Source organism: Aristolochia californica, unplaced genomic scaffold (genome assembly GCF_029961685.1).
Source record: "Aristolochia californica isolate CCGP_79_NKW_82.1479 unplaced genomic scaffold, dmAriCali1.0.hap1 SCAF_13, whole genome shotgun sequence".
In the NCBI taxonomy this organism is placed as follows: Eukaryota; Viridiplantae; Streptophyta; class Magnoliopsida; order Piperales; family Aristolochiaceae; genus Aristolochia; species Aristolochia californica.
Window position 1 is genome coordinate 4,495,123 of NW_027181804.1, and position 19,207 is coordinate 4,514,329.

At 38.2% G+C, this 19,207-nt stretch overlaps 1 protein-coding gene across 4 annotated transcripts; it reads left to right on the forward strand.

The window, feature by feature from the left end:
- The first annotated feature begins 5,708 nt into the window (after nt 1-5,708).
- On the forward strand, nt 5,709-9,960 carry LOC137948579 (pentatricopeptide repeat-containing protein At4g01570). Of its 4 annotated transcripts, none has more exons than XM_068794670.1 (3): nt 5,709-9,435; nt 9,604-9,785; nt 9,918-9,960. In XM_068794670.1, exon 1 carries the CDS (start codon nt 5,803-5,805, stop codon nt 8,137-8,139), a length of 2,337 nt encoding a protein of 778 aa, XP_068650771.1. In that variant the 5' UTR covers nt 5,709-5,802; the 3' UTR covers nt 8,140-9,435; nt 9,604-9,785; nt 9,918-9,960. The 4 variants fall into 4 exon arrangements, with proteins under 4 accessions (XP_068650771.1, XP_068650770.1, XP_068650772.1 ...); XM_068794669.1 differs by having other exon boundaries at nt 5,709-8,627; nt 9,321-9,435; nt 9,604-9,960; XM_068794671.1 differs by having other exon boundaries at nt 5,709-9,439; nt 9,604-9,960.
- Nucleotides 9,961-19,207: the final 9,247 nt, after the last annotated feature.

Genomic DNA, 19,207 nt, shown 5'->3' on the forward strand with positions numbered 1-19,207 from the left:
GAATATATATATATATATTGCATGAAAATCTTGTAGCAGTCAAAGAAAGTGGGTGAGACGTTGGGTACAATCCAGTAACTTTTCAATGTCAGGCGATAAGCTTCATAAATGAGAATAGTTTAAGGATAGCTGAGGCAGCTTCTTCTTCAAGGGGACAAAACCGCACAACGACTTGGCTGCATTATATTTTTTTAGCTGCATACGACTTTTTAGGTTACTGGGTAACCGGATGTCGCTGCGTTCATCTTCTAGATAACAGGGACCGAAAACAAAAGAAGAATTCGACTTGACAGAAACAAGATGACACAGTAATTCTCAATCAATTACCTTTTATAGAATTGATTCCCAATCAATTAAGAATTATTATCTTATTTAGGGTCTTCCTTGCCGTTGAATTTAACCCTCCATTATAGGAGTTAATTACATCAAATCATTCCTTGTATGTACAAATCAAATATCTTGTAAATATTTGTAATTGGGATATCTCCCCTATAAATTAATGAAAGCAGGTACCTTATTAGTGTGGTGAATTTTATAATCTTCTCATGGTATCAGAGCTTTATCTGGATTAATATCTTGTGATCCTCATAGCCTCAAATTCTTCTTCCGATCTCCTCCCCTTCAACACCTTGATTCATATGATCACCATCAAACTCTCTTCCTCAAATTATCTTTTGTGGAAAAGTCAATTTCTTCCCCTTCTTGATAGCCAAGGATTATTGGCTCACTTTGATGGTACCCTTGAGCCCCCACCTCCGTTTGAGCCTCCCTTCTCTCAAACTCCAAATCCCAAATTCCAGGCATGGAAAACAACAGACCAGCGTCTCCTCAGCATTCTACTGTCTTCTCTTTCCGAAGAAGCCATGGCAGAAACCATTGGTTTGACCACATCCCGTGAGGTGTGGATTGCTTTAGAAAATTCCTTCAGCCACTAATTGAAGGCCCGTGAAATTCGTCTGGAAGACGACCTCCAGTTGATGAAACGCATCAGTCGTCCGATCAGCACCTATGCCCGTGCGTTCAAAGCACTGTGTGACCAACTCCATGCCATCGGTCGTCCCGTTGATGACACCGACAAGGCTCATTGGTTTCTCCGAGGTCTCGGCCCAGAGTTCTCCGGCTTCTCCTCTGCCCAAATGGCTCAGAACCCCCTCCCCTGTTTTTTTTACCTGGTGTCCCGCGCCGAAAGTTTCAAAATCTTCCAGAAATCCCTCGAGCCTTTGGCGACGGCGACACCCTCGGCTGCCTTCACAGCAAATCGACATCACTCCCATCGTTCCGGAGGCTTCTCTCGCCAGAATCGTGGCCGCGGAAGTCCTCACGGCGGTTCTTCCAGCCACGGGCAGAGCCCTGTCTTCAATCACGGCCACGGCCAGGGCACGGGAGGCATTTTTGGTCACGGCCAATGTCGGTCCACTACCGTCGCCGACCACCGCACTGCCAGATCTGCCGCCAAGAAGGGCATTACGCTGATCGTTGTCGGCAGAGGTACTCTCGAAACGACGACCCTCGCGAGGAAGCATTTTTCGCTGAATCATTTAATTCAGCATGTTCTATGTCTGAAAATCAATCTTCGGATTGGGTTGTCAACACGGGTGCCTCGGCCCACATGACCCTGGCCCACACCTCTCTGGATAAATTTGTCCCCTATACGGGTAAGGATCGTGTAATTGTCGGAAATGGTGCGTCTCTCCCATTACTCACACCGGTTATTTTTCTCCATCTTTCGATCTTAAATTATTAAATGTTTTGGTTGTTCCCTATCTTACCAAAAATTTGTTGTCCACTAGTAAATTATCGCATTATTTTTCGTTATCTATTACATTTACTAATGATCTTTTTACTATTCAGAATCGCCAAACGGGAAAGGTGGTGGCAACTGGTAAACGTGATGGAGGTCTGTATGTGCTAAAGCGTGACAAATCCGCATTTCTTTTCGTTCTGCAAAATAAATTTTTGTATGCCTCATATGACTTATGGCATGCTCGTTTAAGACATGTTCATCATTTAGTACTTTCTTTCTTGAATAAAAATTGCCAGCTCCATCTTACTTCTTTATTACCATCTCCGAAATTATGTGATACCTGCCAACTTTCTAAAAGTCATCGTTTACCTTATTTTTGCAATGAAAAAATGTCATTTCATGTTTTAAATTTAATTCATTGCGACATATAGGGTCCTTCACCTGTTACATCAAATTTGGGGTTTGTCTACTATGTTTCGTTTATTAATGATTATTCTCGGTTTACTTGGATTTATCCGTTGAAATTGAAATCTGACTTCTACAATATTTTTCTTCAATTTCAATAATTTGTTGAAAACCAACATTCCACTCGTATAAAAAAATTTCAAAGCGATGGGGGTGCCGAATTTACTAGTAATCGTTTTCAACACCACCTTCGTACCTCTGGAATTCATCATCAACTCTCATGTCCATATACCCCTGCTCAATACGGTTGCGTCGAACGTAAACACTGCCATATAACTGAAATTGGTTTAGCTCTACTCTTCCATTCGCACATATCTCCTCGCTTCTGGGTTGACGCATTTAGCACTGCTGCCTACATCATCAACCACTTGCCCACACCACTTCTCGGAGGTAAGTCCCTTTTAAACTTCTATATGGTCTTTCTCCAAATTATGCAAATTTTTATCCCTTTGGTTATCGTGTATAATCCTGTTTATGTGATTATATGGCAAATAAATTTTCTCCGCGTAGTCTTCCTTGTCTTTTTCTGGGCTATAGCTCTTCGTACAAGGGTTTTCGTTGTCTTGATCCTACCACCTCTAGGATATATATTACTTGACATGCCCAGTTTGATGAAACTCATTTTTCGTCTTTCATTTCTTCCCAGGCTCAACCCCTATCCTCTCTCCAGTTCTCCAATTTTTTGGAACCTAGTTCATCATCTTCTGGCATGCCAACATCTCTTCCAGTGTCCCATTCCCCGCATATTACTCAATCTGGTTCCCGTTTCGTGTGATATCTGTACTGATCCTATGAATGAGTTTTTGCAGGAAACTAATCCTTCTACAGGACCGCCACTACCGCCTGTCGATCCTTCTCTCCCTGGGTCCACTGCCTTGCCTCCTGCTGATTCTGTTGTTGCTATTCCCTTCGGATCTCATCCCATGGTCACACGCGACGATGCCGGCATTTTTAAACCTCGTCACTCTGCTAATATTACTTTTTCTGGATCTGTTGGTCTTCTATCTACCCTTCTGACATCCACTGAGCCTAAAGGGTTCAAATCTGCTGCCAAGAATCCGGCCTGGTTTGTTGTTATGGATGAAGAACTTCAAGCTTTGCGGGAAAATCATACTTGGACTTTGGTCCCTTGTCCTGCTGCCACCAATATTGTGGGTTCAAAATGGGTTTTTCGTACCAAATATTTGCCTAATGGGACTGTTGAGAGGTTCAAAGCTCGTCTTGTCACAAAGGGGTTTACTCAAATACCATGTCTCGACTACACCGACACCTTCAGTCCTGTCATCAAAGCTACGACTATTCGGGTTGTGCTCTCTATTACTGTTACAAATCGATGGGCTCTTCGCCAATTGGATGTCAAAAATGTTTTCCTCAATGGCCATTTCACTGAACAAGTCTATATGGAACAACCACTTGGGTATATTGATCCTCGCTTTCCTGATCATGTTTGTAAACTTCAGAAAGCTCTATATGGCCTCAAGCAAGCCCCTCGCGTATGGTTTCAGCAGTTCAGCTCATTTCTTACACATCTTGGCTTCCTCTGTAGTCGGGCTGACCCTTCGCTCTTCATCTTTCATCGGCATTCTGACATCCTCTATTTGCTATTATATGTTGATGATATTATTATTACGGGAAACAACCCCTCTCTTCTGGATAGCTTTGCCCGCAAGCTACATTCTGAGTTCGCTACAAAAGATTTGGGTTCCCTCAACTACTTCCTTGGTCTTGAAGCTACACCCACCGCTGTTGGCTTATTTCTTAGTCAGCTAAAATATGCGCACGACATCCTTGACCGGGCCCACTTACTTGAGAGTAAGCCTGTGCACACTCCTATGGTGGTTTCTCAATATCTCTCCTCTGATGGTCAGTCATTCTCGGATCCTACCCTTTATTGCTCCCTTGTTGGTGCTCTTCAATACTTGACCATCACTCGGCCCGATATTACTCATGCGGTCAACTCGGTGAGTCAATTTCTACACTCTCCTACGGCTGACCACTTCCTTGCTGTCAAACTCATTCTTCGATATGTCAAAGGCACTCTCCATTATGGTTTAACCTTCTGTCCGTTTGCTTCACCTAGATTTTTAGTTGCTTATTCTGATGCTGACTGGGCCGGTTGTCCTGACACTCGTCGCTCTACCTCGGGTTATTCTATTTACCTTGGTGACAACTTAGTCTCTTGGAGTGCCAAGAAACAACCTATAGTTTCTCTTTCCAGTTGTGAGTCTGAATATCGTGCTCTTGCTCTCACGGTCGCTGAACTCCTCTGGCTCACTCATCTTCTTCGAGATCTCCAAGTTTCCATTCCTGAGCGGCCCCTTCTCTTATGTGATAACAAAATCGCTATTTTCTTGAGCTCCAACCCTGTTGTCCACAAGCGGGCCAAGCATGTTGAGCTCGACATCCACTTTCTGCGTGAACTTGTTGTTGCTGGAAAGATTCACATTCAGTATGTGTCATCCAACCTACAAGTTGAGGATATCTTCACCAAAAGCGTCTCTCAACCACTATCTCAATTTTTTTTATCCAAGTTACACGTCTGTCCTAATCCGATGCTTAGCTTGTGGGGGGCTGTTGAAGATACTATCTTAAGAGATTGATTCTCAATCAATTAAGGATCATAGAATTGATTCCCAATCAATTAAAAATCATTGCCTTGTTTAGGGTCTTCCTTACAGTTGAATTTGACCCTCCATTATAGGAACTAATTACGTCAAATCATTCCTTGTCTGTATAAATCAAATCTCTTGTAAATCTTTGTAATCGGGATATCTCCCCTATAAATTAATGAAAGCAGATACCCTATTAGTGTGGTAAATTTTATAATCTTCTCACAAGAAACTTAATCAAATTAAAACTTTTGTTTAAAAATAATTTTATCTAAATTAGGATCCTGGCAAATGAGAGACTCGAAGTGCATTCTTTTATGGGAGAGATTGTTGAGAAATGGAGTCCGTAGGTAGGAACGAGTGGAGAGAGGTTTCTGAAGTCGGCATTAAAGACTGCTATGAACTATGGAATTATATCATTCGGTATCAAAGCAATCGTTCCTCAGCTTCTTAGGAGTATTGCAACGGTGGATCTCTCTAGAGCTTCTTGATCTTTCTTCTTCTCTTCAATGGTGACAAATGAGAGAAATAAGCTTGCACCATTTTTATGGAGAGCATTTTTATGCTTGGGGCATTGATCTATTGCATAATAAGTTGCAAAGGTGCTTGAGCATATTGGTGTTGTTGTTTATAGTCCTTTTTGACATTGCATGTAAGTTAATGTTAGTTCTTTTTGAATTTGGGAAGAATTTCTATTTATTTGGGACATCTCAAGTGACCAAATCCCCACCCGATTACGATCCGATTAGCTGTTCTCCCGTCGCTTTCAAATCGGTAACCCGTCAATCTAGCATTCCGAGTTTTCCCAATCCGCAACCGTTATGTTGAGGCATATAAGGTCTCTGACGGTCTCAGCCTGCTCAACCTCTCTCCCGCCCAAAAAACGCTCCCTCCAAGCTCAAAACTTCAATGTTCTGCTTCGCGTCTTCTCCTTCCCTCCCCCTCCCTCTCCACCCATAAACACAATGCCTCTCTCTCCTTGCAATGCGTCATGGAATAACCCTCTTCAGATCTCCTGCCTCTGATCTCGCCAATCTCCTCCTCCTCGCCTCCGTCTCCAAATCCCTCGCCGTCTCCGGGACCCGTGCTCTCGATGCTGCTCCCATCTCCCTTTCCGAGTCCCTCGTCCTCCAAATCCTCCGCCGCCACCATCTCGATCCCTCCCAGAAGCTCGATTTCTTTCGATGGGCTTCTCTCAGACCAAATTACAAACACTCATCGAGCACGTACTCCCAAATGTTCTACACCGTCTGCCGCGCCGGCTGCCTCAACGAGATTGGCCCGCTCCTCAATCTCATGAAAAAGGACGAGATTGTTGTTGATTCTCCTACGTTCAAGCTCTTGTTAGATACTGTAATTCGATCGGGCAAGTTTGATTCGGCTTTGGAAATTCTCGATACAATGGAGGAATTGGGGACTAGTTTGAATCCCCGCATGTATAATTCAATACTTATTGCTTTTATTAAAAAAAATCAAATTACTTTGGCGCTCTCCATATTTTATAAGCTTCTGGAAGTTTCGGAGATCGACTGTCTAGCCTGTAACGAGCTGCTTGTTGCACTAAGAAAATCTGAGATGAAGGAGGATTTCAGAAAGGTTTTTCAGAAATTGAGAGATAAGGATGTTAGCTTTGATACCTGGGGTTATAATATATGTATTCACGCGTTTGGCTGTTGGAGGGATTTGGGTTATTCACTAAGGCTCTATAAAGAGATGAGGGAGAAGGGCTGCTCCACGTCAATTTGCCCGGATTTGTGTACTTATAATTCTCTTCTCCAAGTGCTTTTTCTGAATGGAAATGTGAAAGATGCGTTGATTGTTTGGGAGGAGCTGAGTAACTCTGGCCATGAAGCAGATGAGTTTACCTATAGAATTTTGATCCAAGGGTGCTGCAAATCATTCAGAATAGAGGATGCAACAAGGGCTTTTAAGGAGATGCAGCAGAATGGGTTTCGGCCACATACTGTGGTTTATAACTCTCTTCTTGATGGAACTTTTAAAGGAAGGAAGTTGGCCGAGGCCTGCCAACTGTTTGAAAAAATGATCCAGGAGGGTGTTCGGGCCTCATGTTGGACATATAACATATTGATAGATGGCTTAATCAAGAATGGCAGGGGGGCAGCTGCTTATGCTTTGTTTTGTGATTTAAAGAAGAAGGGACAGTTGGTAGATGGTGTCACTTACAGCATTGTTGTGTTACATTTGTGTAGGGAGGGTCAGCTGCATGTAGCGGTAGAATTAATCAATGAAATGGAGGAAAGAGGATTTACCGTTGATTTGGTCACCATAACATCTCTTCTGGTTGCACTCCATAGGCATGGGAGGTGGGATTGGGCAGAACAGGTTATGAAACATGTGAGAGATAGTAGTCTTGTACCAAATGTTCTTAGGTGGAGAGCAGAGATGGAAGGTTTGATGGGAGTTCCTCAGGACAAAGGCAAGGATTATAAGCCTCTTTTTGATTTTAAAGGTGACTTGACTGAGGTTTTGCGCTTTGTTAGTTTGTCAGATGATTTGGCTGGTGGCACAGAATCCACTTCAGTAAGTGATTCCCCAGAAGAAAACATTTCTTTTGATGGTTGGTCTTTGTCTCCATATGTTGATCAATTAGCTGATAAAATTCAGTATGGGAGTTCTTCTCGATTTTTCTCATTACGTAAAGGGCAAAGAGTGCAAGGTATGGGAGTTGAGTCTTTTGACATTGATATGGTTAACACGTATATGGCTATCTTTCTGTCCAAAGGGAAGTTGAGTGTGGCTTGCAAGTTATTTGAGATCTTTACCAGCATGGGAAAAGAACCTGTAAGCTACACATATAATTCCTTGATGAGTTCATTCATCAAGAAGGGTTACTTCAATGAGGCTTGGGGAGCTCTCTGTGAAATGGGAGAGAAGCTCTGTCCAACTGATATTGCAACTTATAACATGATAATTCAAGGTTTGGGGAAAATGGGCAGAGCAGATCTTGCTAGTGCTGTTCTTGACCAATTGATAAAGAGAGGTGGATATCTCGATATTGTTATGTATAATACACTGATTCACGTTCTAGGGAAGGCTGGCAGATTTGATGAAGCTAATAAGTTATTTAAACAAATGACATCAAGTGGAGTTAATCCTGATGTTGTTACTTTTAATATACTTATTGAAGTTCATACTAAGGGTGGGAGAGTGAAAGAAGCATACAAGTTTTTGAGAATGATGTTGGATGCTGGTTGCTCGCCTAATCACATCACGGATACCACTTTGGATCTTTTAGAAAGAGAACTTGAGAAACTAAGACTCCAGAAGACATCATTTGTACATGATGAGGAGGATAAGTAAAATAAGACCATGAGAGTGGATGCACTTGTGGGATGATAGATACTATCAGATTGTTTATTGCAAGGTAAGGACTAAAGGCTTTATGAAATCAGAAACCATTTGAAAGATCTTCTAAGGGAATGAGATTCCAAAGGAAACCTATATGAAAAGAAATGGTGTGTTGCAACTTACAACTGGTTGTTCTATCCCTACTTGGTCTTGCCTGTATTAACCTCAGGTTCCAAGTAAGACATATGAGCTATGGTGACTTGGATGTCATTCTGAAAAAGAGGATCAGATGACTCTTTTAGTAATTTGAAAAGTTTGTGTCACATTCGAATGCTTTGGTGAACTTCCCACTGGCAAAGCTAACTCAAATTTTGTGGTACCATTTGTGTGTAAAACCAGCCTGGTCTTTCAATACGGGCAATGAGTGATCAGTTTCCTCGAAGATGGTCTCCTGGTAACATTTTTGGTGCTGACATTTTTCCAATTCAATTTTGTTGAGAGTAAGTGTTACAATATTTTTTCTTCCCTGGGGACTCCTAATTATTGTTATGCTTGAGAGTAGCATTTTCTTCATTTATTGTTTGTCTTTAAGAGAATTGAAGAGGTTGGTGCTCAGTGAGGGAAAATTGAGACTACTCCTACTTATCTGATTGCTATTTTCCCAAATACATAAGCTTATAATGATGATTCAATTAGGATTTAAAGTAGCTTTAATTCAAGTCAGTGAGCATAATTCTTGTTGATTTTGATGGGATATAGTTTAGCTACTCTACTAGAAACAGTTTTGAGTTCTGGAAAACAAATGGGTTTGACTCCTGAAAATTGAGTAACAATCAAGTGAGGTATCTTATCATGGCCATTGAGTTGAAATCCATGGTGTGATTCACTGCTTTTAAAAATTCTGAAGCACATCCATGTAATTCGCATTAAGCAATACTCGAAATTATCACTGCTGCAGCTTGTTGCTTTGCCTATCTGATTTGCTGTCAACATAAGCCACTACTTTCCTTTCTGAGGCATATGGGAGGGAGTTTTGGGGTGTACAATGTTTTTATTATATTGCAGTTACCATGCAGCTTTATCGGTCAGCTCTTTAATCACTTTATAAATTGGAGAAACTGTTTGTTATTCTTTTGCACTTATGTTCTCTCAAACTCGAAGATTTTCTGTTATAGCATGTGGTCGTTTTGCAGATTTGTCCATGATAACACCAGAAGACTGGTTCGAAGACTGGCTTGAACCGGTTCTAGTGATGGACTGTTGGTGCAAACAGGCCGAATGGAGTGATCAAGCTGAAAGATGTATCAAGTGGGTCAGCAGTCTGCAGCCCTAGTTATTTTTAACACTCTTTTGTTTGACTGTGTTGAAAGCAATAATTTTTCTCTTCTTTGGGGATAATGTTGCTGATGTTTACACTCTTTTGCTTGTTCTAAATCAGTTGTGAAGGCAAAGAATTGACACTCTTGCTTTTGCCAGGCTCAGCAATGAAATACCATCGTTCTCCTCAAACGGAACCTTGTACTTGGCTTGCTCCAGTGCCATTTGCAGTTGTAGGCCAAGCATCAACAACTGGAGATTGGGAAACCAAGAGAGACAAACGAGACGGGGATGTCTTGTTGGGAGTAGATCAGCTGCCAACGTGACTACTATCATGGCAGGTTAGATCAAACCCAATCGAATCAGACCTGCAGGTTCTTGTACTTGTAATTTATCTATTAATGAAATTGTTTATAGGAATATATAACAGTATATCCTTTTTTTTAATTTTTTTATTTGTGCTTTTTGTGTAGCGACATTTTAAGTTGGATCAACTGTACTCTGCTTCACCCTGGATCCTCCGTCTTTCACTTGCATTTCACCCGATTAATAGACAAACTGGGTAAGCTGTAGCCTCAGAGTTAAAGAGGAGTTAATTGCACTATGGTTGCCTTAAATCATTACATGTTTAGAGCTCTTTGTTTCAGTCGCTCCATTGCCGAAGATGGCTTCCATCTTACCCCACAATAGATACCAATACTATAGCTATGACCGATCTTTAATGGCTGTAGATAAGAAAAGCCTCGCCTGGATAGTGAAACATAGACATCTGGTTGCTCTACTTATTTAGGTTAAACGTTCTTATTTTAAAAGTGAAAAATACAAGAAAAGATCCTTGAAACCATAGTGAGTCTTTAGTCTTCACTTTCACTTTTCGTTCGTCACGCTTCAGTCATTATTCGTTCTTCACTCTGAATCTCGGTTTTGAGAAGACAAAAAATGATTTCTCTTTGCCTCTCTTTCCATACTGATTTGTAGTTTTCACTATCTTCCTTAACATTGATTCAATAACAGACCCATATGTGGTTAAGAAGAAGAAATGTGTCTTAGCTATCAAAACCATTTTCAGAACTCTTATTCTGTGGCTCTAACCTTGAAGAAGGAGAAAAGACTGACTGTGGTGAGGTCAAGTGGGCTTCATACTCAACTGGCCCCAAGTGATGAAGTATCCAAATGGAGTACAACCATTGGATAATCTTATGAGGCCTATTTAACTTCACTAAGAAAGGAGATTTGATCGGTGCCCAGGATCCATTTCAGGTAGTTATTGAAATGGTGGAGTTTCTCTTTAATTAAGGGAGAAGTAACGTTCCTTTTACCAAAGGAAGTTACTCATGAGGAGGCTTCTGGCAAATAGTGAGAAGAAAGGGAAAATCAATTGTTGGTCTCATCACAGAAGGACCTTGTGGGTGGAAGAATATCCCCTTCATTTTTTTTTTTTTTTAAGAATTGTTTCAGTGGTATTTTAGGACAAGAAAAGAGAGGGAGAGATCTACCAAATCAGGCAAGTTCAGTCTTTCTTTTTTTATTTTAATTATATTTTTATTATTTATGATTAATTAAAAAAACATATTAACTAGATCCTAAACAAGATATCCTTCATTGGTATCAGAGTTATGAAATGAAAGATCATGTGATAGTAATTTGGAGATTTTACTATTCCAGAACTATATCCATATGATTCTAAGCTATTTTTTATTATTTTAAATATTAAAAAGGATAGATGTGGGATTGCATGTGAAATGATAATTTTGCCCTTTACGAGATTTTTTTTTGTTAGAATTGTATGCGAATTCAATATGAAGTGTTTATCCAAAAAGTTTTTACTCGTGGATGCTTTATTTGAGTGAAGTAAAGTTAATTTAAGATTCTCAAATTTTTTACTTTTTTTCTGAAGTTTTATTATAAAAAATGATTTGGCCTTTGAGTCAATTAGTATATAATTGTTAATTTTAGCATTACTTTTTAATTTTTATCAAGACAAGCATTCTAAATGCATATTTTTTGTGTTTAAACACTAATAAAGTTACTAGTTTGTGAAAATACGTAAGCAAGAGTAACAGATATTTCTTTTGATTTATAATTCTTTATATAAAGTCTCGTTCTTGATGGTATAAAACACCTCGAAAGTTGAAGATTTCTGTTATTGCTCGAACATTTCTTGTTGCCTGAGCTTTGTTGCTTCAAATATTGATTTCTCTTGTAGAAAACTCTTATTGCCATAATTCTTTTTACGTTGGGAAGTAGACTAGAATATTTTTTTTTAATATATAAATTAAAATATGAAAAGTTCATTTTGGAGGTGTGAACCCCAAGAAAAAAATGGGTATCATGACAGAAAAGAAAGAAAGAAAATAGAATACAAACTTAAACTACTAGTTATGATAAATTAGAAAAGGATCACATTATCTCTAAGGGTTGATTGAGTCAACTCATAGAACCCGCTTTGATACCATGTTGAATTTCTGGAAAAGAAAAATATTTCATTAACTTATTGTAATTTGAGTATAATGAACTTCTATTTATAATAGAGGAAACAAGTAGAATCTACTTACTATTAAATTACCTTTATCCCATTTACACAAAAAACTAAACACTAAAAGATAAGTTCTAGAGTAATTGAACAACTGAACATAAATGAAAAACTAACATAACTAAAATACCTTTAACTATGATTCTTTTGTGAGACCTCTTCCTGTGAGACTTTTGTAAAACTCCACTATATTAGTTCTGGCTCTGTGAGAACTCTTCCATATCTGCTCTTAAAAAATTACGAGGGATCAAATTCATGTCTTTGAAAGTTAGAAATTTGTTCATGGTCAACCCTAGCCAATTCTCCAAAAAAAAAAAAATTGTTTTTCTTCAAGGTTCGTTGAAACTTGCCTATGCATATGTTGATTGTGTAGTTCATGCCTTGCTTTGTTTTTTATCCCCAAAATTCTTCAATAATATTTTAAAATTTTGTCTGAAAGTTCTCCTTGAGTCCAATCTTGTGGAAAAGTAATTGATCAATTAATCCATTGAAACCCTAAGTCAAGGTTTGAGGGGTTGTTTTGGAAAGTAGCCCATAGTTTAATTGTGTTTAGGATCTCTTCCCCACTAGTTTTTATTTCATTTTCCCTTGGTTAATTAATAGTGATTGTTGGCCACTTAGAGTTCTGGTTTATCTAAAAGGATAAGAAAAAATTAAAATAAAGGGAAGCCATATTTGTATGCCTATAGAGTTTATTATCTTGCTCAATTGCTAAATTCAATATGTTGTTAGTGTTATTTTTAAATTCCATTGCATCAAGTATTTGTTCTTTTGATTCATTCGTCCTCTTCCTTCTAAAGCTCATTCAAGAGTGTTGTTTTTCCAAAATAAAAAATAAAATTTTTGAGTCATCATGTCTGAAGTTTCGAACTCTTCTTCTTCCTCTACATATGTTGATTTCAGTTAAAGACATCCCTTGAGAATTACTACAATTTCACTAAAATATGAGTAATTATTTGTCTTGGTCCCAATGTGTGAAATAATTCTTGATTACTAGAGACTTTGTTGGACATATAAATGACCCCTCTTCTCACAAGTGGTTGAGGGAAGACACTCAAGTTATCAATTGACTGATAAATAGCATGGAGGAACCTGTACCAAACAATGTGGTGCACCTAGAGACAACCAAAGCAATATGGGACACATGCTTTGAGTTATATTCTACTCCTGATAATCTTCAAAGGATTTATGATGTTTTTCTGGAGATGTGCAACATAAAGAGTAAAAACAACCTTCATGAGTACTTTGTTAAATTCAAAGGGTTACTACAGAAATGGAAAGTTGCACGACAATATGCTCTTGATATTGCTACATAGGAAAATCAAAGAGAGGACATTGTTTTAGCTATATGTCTATCAAATCTACCATCTTACTTGGATATTGCTAAGTCACAGGTACTCAGCTCTGCAACAAAACTCTCTTTCAATGATGTATGTGCTACTATGCAAGGATTCCGGTTAAGGAGTCCAACAATCAATCAGACCAAGTAGAAAATTCAATTATGTTCTCCCAAGGGGGAACAATGGTAATGGTAAATGTAAAGGAAGAGGTGAGAAGACATCTAAAAAAGGAAGTTGCAAAGGTGGGAATGTTCCTACCTCCGGTTCAAATAACACTAGTGGGCAGCAAAGGAAGTGTACTTTTTGTGGACTCAATAATCAGCTGGTTGAGAATTGTTTGAACTAACATAAGAAACCACCATACTTCAAAGTTAATCAAGCACCAACTTCCTCCAATAGTGAACCATCTTTAGATCCCTCGAAATGAAGATTGACCCTATCAGAAGAGGATCATGAATTGTTTCAAAATTTTAAGAGTATGATGGTCACTTAAAGAAACACTACAACCACAACTGCTACTATTGGTACGTATTCTTTTCTCTCATGATATAGAAATTCTCCTTCGATCATTGACTTTGGTGCCTCTGAACACCTCACTAGTAAAATTGAAAATTTGACTTTTGTGACTCCTTGCACTTCAGATCGATTTGTATCTATTACAAATGGGTCCCAAATAAGGATTCAAGGTACTAGTACATCCACCATTTCACCATCTTTTTTTATTTTCTAATGTTTTGTTTGTCCCTCAGTTTTTTATATTAGTGAGTTGGTTAACCAATAAACTAACTTGTTTTGTTACCTTTTTTCCTTCTAATTGTGTATTTCAAGACATCAAGACGAGACAAGTAATTGGTGGCGGCCATGAAAGAGGGGGCTTTACTATATAGATCCTTCCATCTTAACAATAGTAGAAACTACCACATCAAAAGAGGTTTCTCAATGGTCTAAGAGGTTGGGCCATCCCTCAGCAAATTTAAAAAGTTTAGCTCCTTCCCTTCGTTCTGTTTCACATTTGTCATGTGAGTTTTGTGAGTTTAGGAAACACCATAGATCCGTCTTTTAACCCAGGCAAAACAATATTGTTTCTAGTCATTTTGCTTTAGTTCATTCAGATGTTTGAGGACTTGTTAATATCCTAAATATTTCACAATCCAAGTACTTCTTTTTTATATTTGTGGATGATTACTCGAGAGTTACATGGTTATATTTGATGAAGTAGATGATTGAAGTATTTTCTATATTCACCTCATTTTGTGCTATGGTGGACAATCAGTTCAACACTAGAGTAAAACTCTTTCGATCTAATAATGTGAAAAATTATTTTTCCACTACCTTTCAAAAAATTTGCAAGGAAAAAGGGATCATTCACCAATCCTCATGTGTTTATACACCTCAACAAAATGGTGTGTCAGAAAGAAAATATCGACATATTATAGAGGTTGGTTGCACTATTATGTTGTTTATGAATGTTCATTAGCTTTATTGGCCCTATGAAGTCCTCACTACATGTTTTTTTATTAATCGTATGCCATCGAGTGTGCTACAAGGTGCCACTCCCTTCTCAAAATTGTTTTCTGATTCAGTTCCTTTCTTTTTGTCACCTAAGGTATTTGAGTGCACCTCTTTTGTTCATCACTTAAGGCCTCACCAAAGTAAATTTATTTCCCAAGTTGTAAAGTGCATTGCCTTGGGGTATTCAAAAACCCAAAATGGTTGTGTGTTACTCTCCATCCTTGAAGATGTTTATATCAGTCGATGCTTCTTCTTTTATAAGAATCACCCCTATTTCTTAGCTAGCTCTCCTCCTGGTTTTACACCATCTATAGGGATACCCAAGCTGCTGACTCCAGTGGATTATGATTTTTAGACTGAGAACCATCCGTCTCAGGATCCTCTCTCTTCACCCGCTGCTCAATCACTTGTGGAGTCTTCTGAAGATCCTAAGGTATGTTTTTCTCCTTCTTCTACACTGGTTTATGGCCCACCTTATGACAATCGACATATTACTCTTCGCAAAGAACCCCGCTCCACCATTGTTAGACCTCCATCCACTTCACACCCTATCTCTCATTATGTTTTCATTCATCATTTGTCTCCAAGTTGTATTTCTTTTTTGTTTGTAGTATCCTCTTCCACTATTCCTTCCTATTATGAGGAAGCTCTACATGATCAAATGTGGAAATATGTCAAGGATCCACTTAGAATTTGGTTCCTCTTTCACCTAGAAAGAAAGTAGTTGGGTGCAAATGGATATTCTCACTCAAGTATAATCCAAATGGTTTTGTTGCTCGATATACAAAGCTCGGTTGGTTGCTAAAGGTTATACACAGTTTTATTGTATTGATTATGATGAAACTTTGTCCCCCATTGAAAAAATGAATTTTGTTCGGGTTCTTATTTCTCTTGCGGCCAATTTTAAATGAGAGCTCCATCAATTAGATGTTAAGAATGATTTCTTGAATGAGACTATCTAAAGAAGTTTACATGAGGCAACCACCTGGATATATGGTTGAGGGGGAGCAAGTATGTCAATTGAATAAAGCAATTTATGGGTTGAAACAGTCTTATCGAGCTTGGTTTGATAAATTTACCATTGTGGTTATAAAGCTCGGGTTCAAGAGGTGTAAAAGTGACCACTCAGTGATCACCAAAAACACCACTAGGGGGAAACATTGTTATGGTTGTGTATGTTGATGACATTGTTATTATAGGCGGTTATCTTAGTGGCATTCAACAAGTTAAGCGGGATCTAAATAAGGAGTTTCAAACCAAGGACCTCAGATTTCTCAAGTACTTCCTAGGGATTGAAGTTCTTTAGTCCAAGCACGGTCTAATTCTATCACATAGGAAGTATGTATTTGATCTATTGAAGGAAATCAGGATGCTTTAATGTAAGCTAGTTGATACACCCTGGGAATCTAATGTTAAGTGGTGTGATGTAACTGGGAGTGACATTGACGTTGGTTAGTTTCAGCAGTTAGTTGGGAAACTAACCTATCTCACAATCTCGAGAGCTGGTATATCCTATTCAGTCAGTGTTATTAGTCAATATATGCATCAAACTCAACAATCGCATTGCGAAACATTGGAAAGAATCCTTCGGTACTTAAAAGAAGAGTCCAGGAAAAGGATTGCTATACAAATGTTATGGACACACCAAAATTGTAGGCTTTGCTGATGCAAATTGGGTCGGGTCTTCTAATGATAGGAAATCTATCTTTGGCTATTGCACAACAGTTGGAGGCAATCTAGTCACTTGGAGGAGCAAGAAACAAAATGTGGTGGCAAAATCAAGTGTTGAGGTTGAATACTGAGCTAGGGCACACTAGCAGTGAGTGGATTGTTATGGCTGTGATTATTCATGACAGAGTTGAGATTCTGGATAACCAGGTCCATGCAACTTCATTACGATAATCAGGTAGCTATCCATATTGCAACCAATCCAATCTTTCATAAAAGGACCAAATATATTGAGATAGATTGTCACTTCATTTGGGAAAACTTCAAGTCGAATTAATATCTATGAAGTATGTACCTTGGAGGAATCAATTGGTAGGCATCTTTACAAAAGCTACTGTTGCGAAGTCACTCGCATATACATGCACCAAACTCGAAATATTTAATGTTTTTTTACCAGCTTGAGGGGGAGTGTTGAAGACATTTAAGAGGTATATCATGTAATTAAGAGAGTGAATGGCATAGGTTGTAATTAGTTATAAGTTGAGAGTTATTCTTTGACTTGCTTATGTACTCGGGCATTCAAGCCCACTTATATAAGTATCTAGTGAGGGGGAGGAGGCTAAGTGAGCCCTTCTCTAAACCCTAATATTCACTCCAACTCGTGCCTCTCACAAGCCCTCTCCTCTTCTCTTCTTCCTTCCTTCTTCTCCCTTATTCTTATTCTCAAACCTAGTTCCTATGGATTAAAACCTAGAATTTAATAGGGGAGGATAACATACTTAAAATAGATTTTGTAGAAGTTTCACGATCCGTTGCTTGTGGAGGAGAGGAAGGGAGTTTTGCACCACTTTCTTTCTATAAGGGACTAAAGCATGCTTGTAAGATGTTGCATATGTCCTTCTAGGCTAGTAATCATTTCCACCAAACTTTCTTAGCTAGTTTCTTGGGCAACCACCACTCTTATTGTGTTTGTTGCTCCATGCTCAATGTATTGACCATAATGCTAGTAGAGGTTCCAACAAAATACCCGTTCTGATACCAATTGATAGGAACCTTTCAAGGTTCTATCTTTTTCAACTTACAAGAAGAAAAAAACTAGGGTTGGATGGCTTTGGAATAGGCTGAAATTAAAATGTATAAAATGAATGTTTTGGTGGAATAATGGAGGGGTTGAGGAAGTGTGCAAAGGCTTCTTGGGGAAAAGAGGAGTCACATGAGGAACTTGGAAAAAGGAAACAAGAGAGCTTCTAGGGCAAAAGGAGGAAGAGAGAGAGAGAGTGAAGAGGAGAGAGGGAAAGCAAGGTAAGAAAATTTGGAAAAGGTTTGACTGATATTTTCTTTACGCCAATACACCTATATATATATTGTATTATTTGGGAAACTCTTTAATCAATTAAAATTCTTTAATTACATAAATCAATGAGAGATTCTAGGAAATTGAAAGCTTACATCAATCTAGGAGAGATTCTAAAAAAGTAAAAAAATATATCAATTAAGGAGATATGCGTTCTAATCTAGTAAGATTCTATCTTTTCAAGAAAAGGTAAGTATGACTTGTCTTTGACCATCCCCTTGAGGGCATTTTTACCTTTTGGCCTTATGCCCCATGCCCATTGGTTCTTGGAGGTGGCACCTCCACTTTTTATTTTGTAGCAGGGTCTCATTTTTTTTTTCTTCTTCTTCTTCTCTAATTCTCTCTTGGTTCTTTGGGGGTAATTTTGGGTTTCTAATCATGCTAAGTAAAGTGTCGTTGGTTCCTACTATTAGGAGGAATTTAATCTCAATTTCTTGTCTTGATAAGAAAGAATTGGATACTCATTTAAAATCTGGAAGGGCCATTGTGGGCTACATGAATAATGTTTTTTTTTTTTTTTTGTACCTTGGTTAATGGATTGTATAAATTTGATGTATACTCTAGTTCTACTAGTAATATGAACACTGATTTTGAGTGTCTTGCTTGTTTGTCTCTTGTTGATTCTTTATTATGAGTGTCTTGCTTGTTTGTCTCTTGTTGATTCTTTATTATAGCATTTATGTTTGGGTCATGTGAATGTTAATGAATTGTATCATATGGTGAATAGTGATTTGTTACCAAAGTTGCATGATGATTTGTGTGTATGTTAGAATTGTTTGTCTAGTAAAATAACAAAGTTGCTATTTGGTAAAGGGAAAAAGGTTAAAAATCTATTAGAAGTCATACATTCAGATATATGTGGTCCTTTTAATATTAAAACTCATAGAAGAACGTCTTACTTTATTAAATTTATTGATGATTATTCTAGATTTGACTATATTTATCTAATTGCTACAAAATCAAAAGCTTTAGGTAAATTTAAAGAATTTTAAGTTGAGGTTGAAAATCAATTAGGTAGAAGCATCAAGTGTTTGAAATTAAACATAGGTGAAGAATATGCCTCTAGTTGCTTAATGAAATATACAAATTGAACGGAATACTTCATTAGTTTACACTACCATATACTCCTCGACACAATGGAGTTACTGAGAAAAGAAACTGAATTTTTTTAGATATGGTAGGTCTATGTTTAACCACTCAATGTAGTAACCTTATTTTGGGGTGAGGCATTAGATATTGCTATATACTTCCTTAATCAAGTTTTATGTAAGACAACTAAGGCTGTACCTTATGAAAAGTGAAGATTTAAGTCACCTTAGGATGTGGGGATTGGGGCACATGTAAAAGTGCCAAATC